This window comes from Lissotriton helveticus, chromosome 2_1 (assembly GCF_964261635.1).
Source record: "Lissotriton helveticus chromosome 2_1, aLisHel1.1, whole genome shotgun sequence".
In the NCBI taxonomy this organism is placed as follows: Eukaryota; Metazoa; Chordata; class Amphibia; order Caudata; family Salamandridae; genus Lissotriton; species Lissotriton helveticus.
The window spans coordinates 1,145,770,391-1,145,786,053 of NC_136059.1; the positions used below are offsets into that span (position 1 = coordinate 1,145,770,391).

Here is a 15,663-nt window from a genome sequence, read left to right on the forward strand (position 1 = left end):
ATATAGAGCATGAAGTATCGTGGTAGTGAGTTTTAGGTTTAATTATGCAAAGACCTTCATTCATGGGGCCACAGTGGCTTGAATGGTCTTTGTTTAGATGACTTTGGTGATCATATAGTTGCATTCGTTCTAAGCGAACATGTACAGCTTTGAGTCGGCCCTTGTAGGCTGACATCCTATTTCCTTAATAAAGGTTCCTCTTTTATCAGAAAGTTCTTGCTTCACAGCAACTACTTGGTTTTTCTCTTTGCTGCCTCCAACCCCTGGGGGCCCGTAATGGGCCCCCGAAAGTGATCTCCGCCTGGCTTTCCATCAACATCAAAAACAAACCAATAAATATACAACCATGATGAAGAAGGAAAAGAAAGAAAGATGAAAACCTGAAGTGGACTAGTTGCGCAGCAGTTTAAAAAGGCAGCCTCAAGCCCTCAGGCACGTGATTGCCATTTTAGAGATGGAGGATCAAGGAGCAGCAGCAGTAAGGAGTCTAAGAGCACGAGGTAAGGCAGACCCAGATGAGGGAACCGCGGGACTGCACAAGATCCTGTGTTTCTTGGCTATGCTGGCAATGGAGATGTCGCAGCCGCAACAGTTCGACATAACATGGAGTATTCTTCCTACTTCTAAGTGCAGTTCAGCTGAGCAGTGACTCAAGCGGTGAACAAACTGCCTCTGTGAATCAACTTTTATTATTTCCTATTTTCTTTGATCCTTTTGTGTTGCTTTGCTCCAGCACCCAGTTTGGTTGCCATCTAGCTGGATTGTGTGAGACCTTTAGACCTTACTTGTTTGTGGACTTAAGTCTATTCTGTGGTCATTCAATTTGATCCGCTTGAGTATGGAGTTCCTGTTGATGACAAGATATTCTAATTTTGGGTCACCATTGTTTAGATCCGGCAGAAGACTTGCCTATGAGGATCAAGTGCATGGACTCTTTGAATTTGGGTCCTCTTCCTGTGCACGTTACCAGGTACACTAACAAAGTAACTCTATATTGGTGGGAGGGTTCAAAACCTCCCATTGTTTTGTATTGTATTGATCATGGTCAGCTAGGGAACCATGTATTTCAATGCATTTGAAACACTCCTTAAGCCTTTGAACTGTTCCTTATTTGCATTGGTGTGGTATTGTGCTTTTGGTTTAAGATTGTGGCAGCATTCACAATCATCTAGTAATAATAAGCATAATAAGGTGTGTAGGCGGCTTTCTGCTTATATAATATTTGACACCATTGCATCCGCATATATTGTGCTATATATGCTCTATGATTGAATCCATCGTTTATTATGTTAATATATTTATATATTCTTGAGCTATTATCAAAGAGTTGTTTTCACACTGATGTTGCCGAACATCAACATCTTTAGTGCATCTGAACTTGCCCACTCCGTTGAGTTCTGCCTGAACTGCCTTTCATGTCTTCTGGAGAATTAAGGTGGCTTTGTAAGTCTAACTTTCCACTGCAAACACAATACCTGAAGCCCAAGTGAGGAGGGATCCCTAAAATTCTCACTTTTTCAGTGTTTAGAGGCCCTTGTTATTCTAATGACCAGAGACAAAGTTTGACAGGTTGTTAAAGACACAACACCTTCAATTCAAGTATGTGTTACTCCGTCTGTACAAGGAGTTAAAGCTATGAATACTTTATTTTTCTTTTATTAGCTCAATTGAGTAAAAATTGATAGATAACTAAACACTCCTTTTGCTTCCGTTCTGAGGGAGTTGTACAGAGTTACTACCTCAGCACACTTTCACTGGGTCAAGATGTGGATGAAAATAGAAAACATCATATAGGAGAGATCTCCTTTAATGTAGTGATAATGCCAGCAGGAATCCAGTTTGTGTATATAATTTGGAGCCAGTCCAGAAGGAGTTGTGTATAGTCTTGAGACTGATTTGTGCCAATGTCATAACTGTTCTAGCAGTAAAGGAAGATTTCCATATTGGGTACCATTGCTCATTAGTCTGAGGAGGTCTATTCAAGGTAGTCAGTATTTCCCCATTTATTTTGAATGTTACTGCTTTGTTTGGATATTTGCCAAGCCAAGCATTTGTAAATTTTGTAGAGAAAGTGACGTTGTTCAGACCGTGTCAACAAGAGGTTTGACTTTCTGGTTGCGGAAAGTACGCACATTTTCATATGACAGCTTTTTTTTATCTCCAGAACCTATAAAAGTCTGAATCCTGTAGTTTAGGATTGGTTTCGTTTCTCCTACGGACATGTAAACCCGGTGGCATACATTTTTTGTTGTAGTTAATCCAAATCTGGCCCAAACCTTCCAAAAATATTTTTTTAATCTACCTTTATCCTATCACTATACCAGATTGACTTTAGGGAAGACTGACTTTAGGGAAGACCTGTGGAATTTATGTTACTACTTCTATGTAGCTGAATTAGGGCTTGTTTTGTCAACATTTGTGCAGGGGTAAAGTTGTTAGTTTTCAGTTTTTTAGAATATTTTAATGGGGCTGAAACATTGATTGATGCTAGGTCCCTAGATGATGATGTTGCTTCAACCTGACAGTGATTCTCAAGGAAAAGACATGTTTCAGAAATATCCTTAATTAAAAAAAAAGCGGCAACCATGTATTTCTCGTAAACTGTTAACAATACGTAAAAACACAGTGATTCATAGGGGTTTATTATTTAAGCTAAATATGTCACTTGGAACATCATAGATTGCTCCAAACAAACACTTGTAGACTTTTAGGAGAGTGGTAACCCCCTGGAATTTTAACCAGATATTGCACGTATATTTTACAATGCAAGCAAAGTTTAAAAACCTATACACAAGTGTAAAATCCTTCACACAGTGAAAGCTGCCCAGTGCACTTTAAACAGTGACTCCAAGTGCAGTTAAAACAAATTCTGTCAAGAAAAAACAGGCTTTGTTTGCTAATGAATAAATATCCTTGTATAATGATGACCTTGAGGTTCTATTGGGTCACCTAAGCTCTTTTAATGTCAAAAAACAATCCAAGTCTGTGAATCTGTAAAAGCTTCAACCTATCAAACTCCATTAACGGGGTCTTGGTCAGGACAAGTGTAGATGTACCATCACTTGAATTGTACACAGAACAATCAAACATCATAACAGATGTCGTCATAATCAAAATAACTCTGAAGGGAAGGGGTTATAACGATCACCAGCTGCCACTTTATATACATTGGTTTCTGGTTGTTGAAGCAGCAATCAAGTTTGCAAAATCAGTGAGAATGTAGGTTATCATAACATTCGCCAAATACAAGCAAAGGCTTGTGGGCGTGATCATTTTCATATGGTAACCTTCTAGTTTGACATATTTTTTCGACTATTAAAAACTGAGAGCCTGGTGAGACTGCTGTGCTGGATAGCTTTGCTTTCTTTCATAAATAACCTTGGAACTTCTTTGGTGTTTAATAACATAGCAAATACGCTCTTACAGCTCTTGACCCTAGAGTTGTAGTGGGACTGCATATCGTAAAATATTGAAATCCATGTTTTCCTTCCATTGTAAAGTAATTTCTATTAAGTACAATAGATAAGCAAAAGAAAAGTGGAGTTAGTTGATAAGGAAATTTGTTGGTATTGGTTGCTATGCTAGACTAGAAAACAAGTGTTGGGTAATCGGTGTAATGTTCATTGAAAGTGGCATAAATAAACTGTGCATACTTCTGAAAAGGCAACTTTTTTCTTGTTACCGAACTTACATTGCTTTTTCTTTCAGGGCAGACAGTTTACAGAAAAATCAAGATCTTGAGTTTGAAAGGAACCGGGAACGATTTGAATTTTTAAAGGTATGGGTGTACATATAGCACTGAGTCTGTGGACACAGGCAACAATACAAACACTGCTTGTAGTGCTTAACCCTACCTTAAAAAGATTTTCTTTTTTGTATTTGACAGTGGGGTTCACAAGCTTTTCAGAACATGCGTATTATCCCACCTGGCTCGGGCATCATACACCAAGTGAATTTAGAGTACTTGGCCAGAGTGGTTTTTGATCAAAATGGCCATTACTATCCAGACAGCCTTGTGGGAACTGACTCTCACACAACCATGATAGATGGACTAGGAGTACTAGGCTGGGGTAAGCGATCCACATTATACACAGTGACTGTTGTATCAAAAATACATCTTGTTTGTAATTGAGCAAATATCTTTGCTGCACTTCATAGAAAGTTTGATATTAACAGCAAATGGTTATTAAAGAGGAGTCGTTCTATTTAATCTACTATAGTCTTTACTTTGTTCTTATGGAATTCGGAAATTATGTTGTGAACATTAAAATACCAGCCATTTTCACTTCACTGAACATATTTTCAGTAAAAATCTTTTACCATTTGATTTGATGCTGTTACTTTGTGTCTTGTCTGAATTTGCGATGCCTTTCAAAGGTGCTAATTTACTTCACTGGATGACTGCTAATTGTCGTCAGATAAATCTAGGTTGTGTTTGGATTTTTCTCAGTGATTGCCTAGTTAAACAATTTTATTTGGCAGCAAAATCATCCTTGATTCTGAACTCTGAGGTGATTTTTTTAATTTTGTTCACTGTTTGTGTTATTTAATTTATCTTCCCAGGGGTTGGAGGAATAGAAGCAGAAGCCGTTATGCTGGGCCAGCCAATCAGCATGGTGCTTCCTGAAGTCATTGGCTACAAACTTGTGGGAAAGCCTCACCAGTTGGTGACTTCCACAGACATTGTGCTCACTGTTACTAAGGTAAAGTTCAGTTTCCTTTCGGGTTTGGTTGTAGAGTTTTATTTTTTGTATGCGGGAAAACAAAACCGTGATGGTTGGATTGTTTCAATTAATCTCCAGCATAGGTAGTTACTCTAGGCCACAATTCAGTCATTTGATTTGCCCACCATGCCACCTCAGACAGGAACCAGCCACATAAAAATCTGATTTTGTCTTGTTCAAATATGAACAGTCTAGGCCGACTAGTCTGGTCACATCTCCTTTATTTGATAATCCAAGTTATCGTAGACTGGTTTTGCCCAATTTGTTTCTTGTTCATAGTAGGCTGTAGCTTGAGTCCCATGGCATGGTGAGAACGGGACCTACATATTGGCATTCACCTCACACTAAGTAAAACAAAAATGTGAGGGGTGGATTGCAACATTTCTCAGCTCCTGGTAATTATGCTAGGCTGCAATCAGTCCATTGTGTTCTGACCTGGCATTTCATGATAGTGTTTGTATTTGAGCAGAACCAAGGCTGATTTACATATCTCTTGTTCTTCAGAGGTAACATAGTGGTAAAAAAACTGATCAACTGGATAGTGGTTTAAGGAATTACCAGCCGCTTATATTAAATCAAGGCTTCCACCGGATGTACGACATTACAACACATGCTTTTACCACGCATGCTTTTACATCGCGGTTTTTACAACGCATACCATTACAACGCATAGCGCTTTTGGGTGCTGGATAGTGAATAGTTTAATTTACTATTCCAACTCCAGTCCCCGTGGACACTAGGGAAGGTTATTGGATAGTAAATTAACCTATTCCCTATCCTAGAGCGCCCCCCAGCGCAATGCGTTGTAATGGTATGCGTTGTAAAAGCTGCGATGTAAAAGCATTGCGTGGTAAAAGTTGCGTTGTAAGTGATGTTTCCCCTTCCACCCATTAATTTTGTTTCATTTTTCTGGATGTCCACTGTGGTCTAAAAATTGTTTAGGACTTGTTTGATCTCCCGTGAAAAGAGGAAAGTCCAGCTTGATTTGCTTTCTTCTGTGAGTATTGTCCTGTGTAATTAGCTAACCCTCTATCATGCTAATCTCCTGTCCCTCATTGAGCATATACGGAAATGTTTGAAAGAGCATGGTTGTCTGCTTTACTGGAACATGTGGAGGACTGAATGATCACCCTATATTCTAAAGCTACAGGTTAATGATTATAAATAAAACGACTGTTAATAAACTTTGCTTCTATTGAATTTTTGTAGCACCTTAGGCAAGTTGGTGTTGTGGGCAAGTTTGTGGAATTCTTTGGACCTGGTGTAGCACAACTGTCCATTGCTGACCGTGCCACCATAGCCAACATGTGTCCAGAATATGGAGCAACTGCAGCTTTCTTTCCGGTTGATCATGTCAGCATTAGCTACTTGCAACAAACAGGTGAGTGCTTAAAAGCACATCTTTTGATTAAATATTAGAGTACAATCAAATACTTATTACAGTGTAACTAATGCATTTATGGCTCTTACATTTACTTTTAGCATCCTAACTTCATTTTACATAGCATTGGCTGTGATTTCCAGCTCTACATTTCTAGACCTTCTAATGAAGTTGAGAACTGCTGTAGCATTCTGGAGTGGGCTGGGTCCCAGACATCGCGTTAAAACAATGCAATTCTTCACTGACAAAGATATGTAAAACTACATTCTTCAAGATGTTTTGTTTTAATCCCTTTTTAACGGGTTTAATAGATCCCGAGGAAATGAAACCCCATGATCCAATCCCTCGTGTTGGCATCACGTTCTGTAATTTGCAACTTCCCTTTTCTGTGACTTTTAGTTTTTATCATGTTTGAGAGTATCAGAATGTCCTCTGCCTGCAATTGAAGATTTTCTTTTTGTGAAGTGGAAAAGAGAGGACTAGATGGTAAATCAAGCATTCGAGTAGAATTGTAAATCTTTTGCTTTTAAGTAAACGTAAGTCCTGACTCATCGATTTTGTGAAACCCTGCCTTATGAGTTGAAACAGGTAGTTTAGACTGGAAATATTTATAGTACTGAGGGAGGATGTTTTCACAGAAGCCGCTTCCATGTCTCTAATATTTGGTTTATTATGGTGTGGGGACTGTTGAGTCTCTCACTCTAGAACGCATGGCTCATGCTTCCCACTGCCACCTTGACTTGACATCTGTGCATGGATAATACAATAGAAGAACATTAGTTGCTGGTTTCATGGGTACATGGACCTCAGTTTTTGTGGTTTGAACTCTCCTCCGTGCACATCCCCTGGTCTAAACCGTGAATAACATTGAGTGTGACATTGTTACTAAACAAGGCTACTTCATTCCCTGCTTTCCTGCAAGTTTACTTCAGCCCCATTTGGCTTGGAGACCCTTGCCAATCCGTGTGCGTGTTTGCCCAAGGTAAATGTGAATGATGCTGTTTGCTAAAAAATGGGTCTCCTTAAAGGGATTTCTTCCACAAGGGGACTCTCTCTGAAACATTCCTTGCTTATTGGCATAGGGAGAATCCCTCTTCTTTAAAGAAACTTCCTCGTTGCTCTTCTTATCTGTTCCTGGTGGTTTACTAGATGCTGTGGCCTTCTGGTAAGGCTTTTTGGAGAGCAATCTGCATTAATTCCTGGTACTGTTTCAAACTGATCTAACCTTAAAGATTCTGCACTGGGACAATGAGAAAGGTGCACTTAATCAGGGTAGACTGAAGTGCATTTTGTGTCATAAAAAGGCTGCACTTTGGTTGACTGGTTTCTCATCTCGTTTGTGACTGTTCTATGTAGGTTAGGATACTGGAGGACCTATTTATTAAAGACTTGCAGTGTTTATGTCCTAACATGGCAATGCCTCGAAATAGGTGTTCAAGGCATATGAGCTGCAGATCACACACTATGCATAGATCGCCATCTGGTGTTGGGTCGGATGTTTACACTTGTTTTTGTCTTGGAAAAGTCTTTGAAGTCACGAGATAGGTGACTCCTCCTTAGGATGATAGTACGCATGGGCATCGGCTCCATCTTCAGATTGTTTTTTTCCGCCGTCGGGCTCGGATGTGTTTATCGTGCTCCAGTTCGGTGTCGTTACAGATTCAACTTTTGACGCGTAATCCTTCACCCCTTTCTCCGGTATTGTTTCGATCGCGATCCCTAGCCGACACGCATCTCTCCAAGTTAAAAGTCCTCGATTCCGGTCGTCGGCGAAGGCCTTCGGTCCTACCTAGGCCATTACATCTGGGTCATGGAAAGGACCCCATTTAAAAAGTGTCCTCAATATGGGTCGAAGTTCCCACACACAGCTCTTCATGAGGTGTGTAACCTCTGCCTTTCACTGGAGCACGAGGCCAGAGACTGTCGAGCTTGTGCCTCCTTCCGCTCCAAGAAGACTATTCAAGATAGTCGAGCTCGAAGAAGCATGGCTCGCTCGTCGACATCCATTCCCGACGACATCTTCCCAGAGGGCGTCGATGTACCGGAACAGGAGCGGGTCGAAGAAGGCCTTATCAGCGCCTACGAAGTCGATGACTCTGACATCGAAGACATCACTCCTGGGCAGTGGGTCGTAAGTACTGACATCGACTGACCTCGGACCCTGACCGAGCTGCACAATACCACGGGGTGGACTTACACACAGACCCAGGATTTTTTTAATGGATACTTTTGATATTTCACAAAATTCCACCTCCATTCTACCTATGCTCAAAGGAGTAATTAAACATGCACCGAATGCGTTTAAAGATCCAGTTAGGGCTAGGGTTATTAACCCCAGAATAGTAAACTAATATAAAGCCTCCCCAGCAGACCCAGCATACATTAAGGGCCACATACCGTTGGACTCATTAGTAGTCTCCAACGCCAGAAAAACGGCTAACTCGCAAGCATCAGGGGACGCTCCACCTCCCGACAAAGAGTCCAAGCTCTTGGACGCTTCTGGTAAACGCACAGCGTCACAAGCAGCTAACGTATGGTGTATCGCCAATACTCCAGCTCTGTTAACTAGGTATGATAGAGCACACTACGACGAGCTAGAGACTCTATTGCAACACCTTCCGGACAAATCTAAAACCATGGCCAACAACCTCATATAGGAGGGTAAGCTTATTAATAACACCTCCATCTGTTGCACTCTAGACTTAGCAGACACAGCCTCCAGAGCTATCAACACAAGTGTCCTTCTGTGTAGACATGCTTGGCTACGCATTTCAGGTTTTAAACCTGAAGTACAAACTGCCATCCTTAACCAACCATTTGACGAAAAACACTTGTTCGGACTTTCAGTGGATTCATCTCTGGAGAAGATGAAAAAAGACACTGACACAGCTAAATCAATGGGAACCTTGCAATCGCAAGCTCCCAGACATTCTTTTTGTCGCTCATATTACAAAGGCACCTCGGGAGGGTACTCCTCTGACAACCCCTCCACCTCTTACAAGGCTCCCATACAGACCACATTTACCAAAGGTTATCAAAGAGGAGGTTGGAGAGGCAATAATAACAAAGGTAGAGGCAAGACCAACAATACCCGCTCTACCGCCACCCCTACCCAATGACTTCCCTCCCCTCGGACCATTCCACTCCGGTCGGGGGAAGATTGTTACAGTTCCTTGCCGTCTGGAACAACATCACCACAGACAGGTGGGTGAGACAAATTGTTCAAAGAGGTTACTGTCTAGAACTCACCTCTACACGCCCCCTCCCCCCCAACATACCACCCAGGCAGCGCCTAATGTCGCTGTAACATTTATCACTACTAAAACAGGAGGTAATCTCCCTCCTACAAAAACATGCTATAGAACCAGTCCCCCTTCATCAGCAGAACACAGGGGTTTACTCCCTGTATTTCCTCATCCCAAAAAAGGACGATCTCTAAGACCTATCCTAGACCTCAGACCCATAAATCTATACATACACTCGGACCATTTTCACATGGTCACGCTTAAACAAGTCCTTCCTCTTCTCTCACAAGGCGACATCCTTGCCACTTTAGATCTCAAGGACGCCAACTTCCATATTCCCATTCTCACCTCTCACAGGAAATATCTCCGGTTTGTAGTGGACGGTCAGCATTACTAATTCAAGGTACTCCCATTCGGAGTCACCACAGAGCCCAGAGTGTTCACCAAATGTGTGGCGGTGGTTGCAGCTCACCTAAGAAGACAGCACATTCACGCCCTCCCATACCTAGATGACTGGCTCAGAAAAGCCAACTCATACAGCCAGTGTGTACATCACACTTATGCTACAATCCAACTACTACACAACTTGGGGTTTACCATAAACCTTACAAAGTCTCACCTACAACCGTCCCACATACAACAATACCTGGGTGCCACAATCAACACTACAAAAGCACTTGCGCATACCAGTCCTCCCAGGATAGCAAGCATGCAAAGCCACATAACAAAATTTCAACCGTAACACACTCTTCCAGCTTGAGTATTCATGCAGTTAATAGGGATGATGGCCTCTTGCATATTTATAGTACTTCACGCAAGACTCAAGATGCGTCCTCTACAGGAATGTTTAGCACGTCAGTGGAACCAGGCTCAAGGTCAGCTTACAGATCTGGTGTTGGTGGACGGCCGCACACATCGTATTCTGCAATGGTGGAACACCCAAAATCTTTCCAAGGGGCGACCGTTCATCAAGCCCGTTCCACAGATTGTACTAACAGCGGACGCATCGCTCTCCGATTGGGGAGCTCATCTATTATATCACACCATACAGGGCAAGTGGACGCCTCAACAAAGGTTACTCCACATCAATCACCTGGAGTTACTAGCTATATTTCTAGCATTAAAGTCCTTCCAGAAACAAATATCAGGCAAAGCTGTCCTAGTCCGCACCGACAACATGACAGCAATGTACTACATACAGACACAAGGCGGGACACTTTCCCTACAGCTCTCCCAACTAGCACAAAGCATATGGAGATGGGCTATTCCCCAGAAAGATTTTCTCCTAGCCCAACACGTTCCAGGAGTCCAGAACAATATAGCAGATATGTTAAGTCATCAAACGCAACACAATCACGAGTGGGAACTTCATCTGCAAGTTATTCAACCATTTTTCCATAGGTGGGGACAACCAGAGATAGATCTCTACGCCACACACGAAAACGCCAAATGCCCAAGCTTCGCCGCCAGATATCCACACCCACTGTCCAAAGGCAATGTGATATGGATGAATTGGTCAGGCAGATTTGCGTACGCTTTTCCGCCTCCCCCACTCATTCCACTGGTGGTGCGCAAACTGCAGCACCACTCACTGACACTTATCCTAGTTGCTCCAACATGGGCCAGACAACCGTGGTACACAACATTGCTGGAACTATCAGTAGTCCCGCACCAAAAACGACACCTCTCCCCACACCTTTTAACACAGAATCATGGAGAGATCAGACACCCGGACCCAGCACAGCTCAACCTAGCGATCTGGCTCCTGAAGTATAGAATTTGCTTACCTTAACCTTCCCCCTGACTGTATGAATGTAATCAGAGAAGCTAGACACTCCACCACTAGAGCCTGCTATGCAGGTAAGTGGAGAATATCCGCAATATACTGTATTAACAAATCAATCCACTAGATGTGTCTGTTCAACACATCATATGTTAGCTACTACATCTTCAAAGGTCTAATCTAGCATACACATCTATTAGGTTACACCTAGCTGACATAGCAGCCTACTTACAGAATAGGCAGCACTTATCATTATTCAGAGTACCTGCCATCAAAGCATTTATGGAAGGTCTCAAAAGAATAATTCTTCCCAGGGTACCACCCTCACCGGTGTGGAATTTGAACATTGTTCTCACAAGACTAATGGGCCCTCCATTCGAACCTCTGCATAAATGTGAATTACAATTTCTTACATGGAAAGTTGCTTTCCTGTTGGCCATTAATTCCCTTAGAGTCAGTAAGCTACAAGCACTCTCTATCCAAGAACCATTTTTACAACTCCATCACAACAAAGTGGTTCTCAGAACCAATCCAAAATTTCTCCCTAAGGTTATTTCTCCCTTTCACCTCAATCAGTCTTTGGAGTTGCCAGTGTTCTTCTCGCAACCACAAACCGTCGCAGAAAGAGTGCTCTAGACGTAAAAAGAGCACTCCTTTATTACATTGAAAGAACAAAACCTTTTCGTAAAACAAAACAACTTTTCGTGTCCTCACCACCACATAAAGGCAACCCCATATCAAAATCTGGAATTGCAAGGTGGGTTGTTAACTGCATACAAATTTGCTATCACAAGGCAAAACGCACATTATCTATTCCTCCTAAAGCCCACTCTACACGCAAAATAGGGGCTTCTATGGCATTTCTAGGGAACATTCCCTTAGATGACATCTGCAAAGCAGCTACATGGTCTACACCGCACACATTCACAAAGCACTATTGTGTAGATGTGCAAACAAGACCACAAGCTGCTGTAGGCTATGTATGGTGTGGGATCTGCAGCTCATATGCTTCGAGCAGGGAGTGGTCCAAGACCACTGCCTGGTCATAAAAAATGTTTTAATATATATATTTTTAATGCATCCCGTTTTCCTTAAAGGAAAATGGACTGCATTTAAAAAAAAAGATTGCTTTATTTAAAAGCAACCACAGGCAATGGTGGTCTGCTGAACCAAGTAGGCCACCATATTAGTCATTGCGGCCAGTCAAAGTGGGGCTCAGTGTACGACCTACCTCATGCATATTACTGAAATGGGTCGAACCTCTACCCAATACTAATTGGTTCTCTGAGAACCAACCTATTCATACATAAGTCTGTTCTCAAAATACCAATGGAATTGTTAGGAGTTGGTGTGCAAGTTACGACCACTTCTAACAAATCCATTTTGTATATTCCATTTAAGGAATCACAAACTGCTAATCATTGTTTGTCGCAATTTACCATTCCATAAATGGAATTTTTGTACATGAGGCCCAAAATCTAGAAACCCAATGTTGTCCAACTTAATACAACTTACTTTGCCTCGCCTCATAAAGCTGTGGTATAAAGCTTGTTTTCTTCAGTATAAAGTACCAAAACCAACTGTCTAAAACTATGATGATCTGTCAGAACTCTTAATTTCATAGGGTTTTCTCATGGATGAAGAACAATAAATGGTGATTCCAATAGTTAGCTCTGTGATAGTTATTATGTTCTACTTTTTAAGTAATTTGAAATGTTCCCTAGTTTGAAAGCAAATTCATAGTTATGGAAATTAAAGTTATCAGAAATATAGACCTGTGTTCAGGTTTCTGTTGTATTGCACTACCTATCCTCTTACAGGGTTTTATTTTGAAGGATGTTTTTGATTTACATCCAACTGCTTTTTTGGTTACACTAAATTTGTTTTCAAAGTTTAAATCTGAATTTCTCCTTAGGTCGTGAAGAAGACAAAGTGAAATACATTCAAAAGTATCTTGAAGCTGTTGGCATGTTTAGAGATTTCAACAATGCAAACCAAGACCCAGACTTTACACAGGTAGATAAATGATGTTACGTCAATCTTTTTATTTCCTATGATCAGCTGTCCATTGTTTGAGTGCTTGTCACATTTTTGTCGTCTAGAGTCAAAAGATTTTACATCTACTGCTCAGACTACCACTGTCACCCTAACTCACTGCTGTGTGACAGAAAGGAACTTTCGGAGGTCAAATATAAAGAAATTTGTGAATCCAGGAGCATGTTCAGCTTCCCCCTAGTCCACACTATTGTCTGTGGATCTGGAGATGTGACCTGATTACTGCACCCTCAATTTGGGCTTTAATCATTATTATTGTGTTTTTTTTAAAATCCGTGCTTTATAACATGTGACCCTCATGGTACCATTGTAGAGGTTCTATGGTGTGTACTCAGAAGAGGAAATTATGCAACCACAGTCCACTCAATTACCCCACAATAGTGGTACTTCAGGGTCCATCCAGGGACGAAGATGATGTAACATAGGGTAGCAGGAAAGCTACAAAAGCAGTTGTGATTAATGATTGCACTTGGAAATCTGTGGGCTCCACCTAGAAGCAAAGATGGTGCAACCCAAGAAATAAAAGATGATGTGCGTTCTATCATTTACCCTTACATGCAACGGAAGATGAGCCACAGACCTCACAGAGGTGGGTCTATTGGATCCACCTAGAAGTGAAATGTTACAAAGCTTGGAGAATCCAGTCACTCCACAGGTAAGGTTGTAGGGGATCCACTAAAAATGGGTGAAATCCTATCCCTAAAATAAGTAATGACACTTGACATTTGTGGGCCGGTAGGTTCCACTAGTGAGTTCAGTGATCAACTCTCCAACCCCAGTAGTGGGTCTGCATACATTGGTCTATTGATCGATAGCTTTAGGTGACCCTTAGGTGTGGGTACCCTGTGGACTAATGTTAGAGACCATGCATGTTATCCCAATGGAAGGAAGGTGTACGCAACTTTGAGGTTAGCGCCCAGGGTTAGGTGATGCAAGGTTAGTAAGGGAGAAGGTCAATAAATAATGGAATACTCCACAGAAGACATCATTGAACCTCTCTGCCCTTTACCTGTATGCCTGGGCTGCCCACCCTGTAAAACCCTATAGCAATCTTTGCACAGAAGACCCTAGCACTTTGCATAACTACCACTAGTTTTCTTTTTATGGGTAAGGCCCATGGCTAAGCCTTTTTTTAAATGCTTTTGTGAACTAGTCTTGTCTTTGATCCAGTTCATGCTTGTTTCATTACTGAAAGAATACCCTGTGCTCTAGCTCAGTTACTGTGTGAGCACTCTGGAGCTAGTATTACATCTGCTCGTCTTATTGCTTTCTCTCTCTGTCCCTTGTCTCTTTCTCTGTATTTTTCTTTCTTTCTCTTTCTCACAGCAGGAAGTAAACTATGTCTAACATCCTTACAGTTTGCCACTGGAAATCTTAGACTTGGCATACCGTTATCCAATGAATGTATGGATAGTTGTTTCTGATAGACTTCTAGCTGCAGACTCCCCACCTTAAGAGAATTCACCATGCTTCAGGCCGGTTGCAGAAACGTTTCAGCTGTACCTTTGTGTGCAGGGATGTCGTGCAGTACAGCTCTTCACTGACCCTGTTCCACTCTGGAATTGACGTGCAGAGTCTGCATATGTGCCACTCCATATATTGACGTCTGTTCCTTTCTTTCCACGCCACTAGACGCAGATGCTTATGGGCTCTCTCCCATCTCTCGGAAACACTTAGCACAAACTTCTTCAGTGTTAAATGGGTTTCATTCTTTAAAGGTTTTAAGTACTGTCACAAACAAATACCTGTGACAGTTCTCCATCAGGTGTGCCTGCACATTGATGAACCCGAAGGCCATCCGGGACTGCACAGTGAAACTTAAAATCACCAGCATAACAAGGCTCCTTGCCGAGAAGTCGTGGTCCAAGTCCAAGGTCCGATCCCGCTCCAAGGGTCACTTTAGCTGCTCCAGAGGTCATTCCTGTAGTTGCCTGACTGTTGCAGCTGATCCCGTTTCCGGGGCCATCTTCCACTCCACCACAGATTGAAGAATTCCACGCGAGCATGCTCCGGTTCTCTGGATCCTTACCAACGCCATCTAGTGCACCCAAGTAGCAGAGCAGCTTTCCATCCGGAGAGCCTCCGGCTGGTTTTCCCTCTGTTACAGTTGGACCCTACAAGTCTGTGTCAACACCTCTGGATCCTGTCTGGGCCCTGCTTCCGGTGCCACAGTCCACGCCAGTCCCTGGACTTTGACACTGGCATCGAATCCACAGGTGCCGCATGAGGTACTGTCTGACTCTAAGTTGGTGCCGGTCCAATCTTGACAGAAGCTGCACCTTGCGACAGTTGAGGCACTACTCCCTGCACCGACTTGGACAAGGATTATGATGCAGGGGATGAGTTTGCTCAGCCCTATCAAGACAACGATTGGTATGGTGACTTGCAGGAGGCCTCCACTAAAACAGAACTTCTCTGTCCCCTCTTTAAGCTATTGGAGAATTTATTTTACCTCCGTTTTGAATTGTCAAGTGT

At 42.2% G+C, this 15,663-nt stretch overlaps 1 protein-coding gene across 4 annotated transcripts in view; it reads left to right on the forward strand.

The window, feature by feature from the left end:
* Positions 1–15,663, forward strand: part of ACO1 (aconitase 1) — a 418,934-nt gene that overhangs the window by 172,481 nt on the left and 230,790 nt on the right. For all 4 annotated transcript variants that reach the window (XM_078675989.1, XM_078675987.1, XM_078675990.1 and 1 more), the window contains exons 5-9: positions 3,709–3,778; positions 3,887–4,070; positions 4,564–4,703; positions 5,934–6,105; positions 13,049–13,149. In XM_078675989.1, the coding sequence (XP_078532115.1) occupies positions 3,709–3,778; positions 3,887–4,070; positions 4,564–4,703; positions 5,934–6,105; positions 13,049–13,149 (667 nt within the window). The remainder of the gene's footprint in view (positions 1–3,708; positions 3,779–3,886; positions 4,071–4,563; positions 4,704–5,933; positions 6,106–13,048; positions 13,150–15,663) is intronic.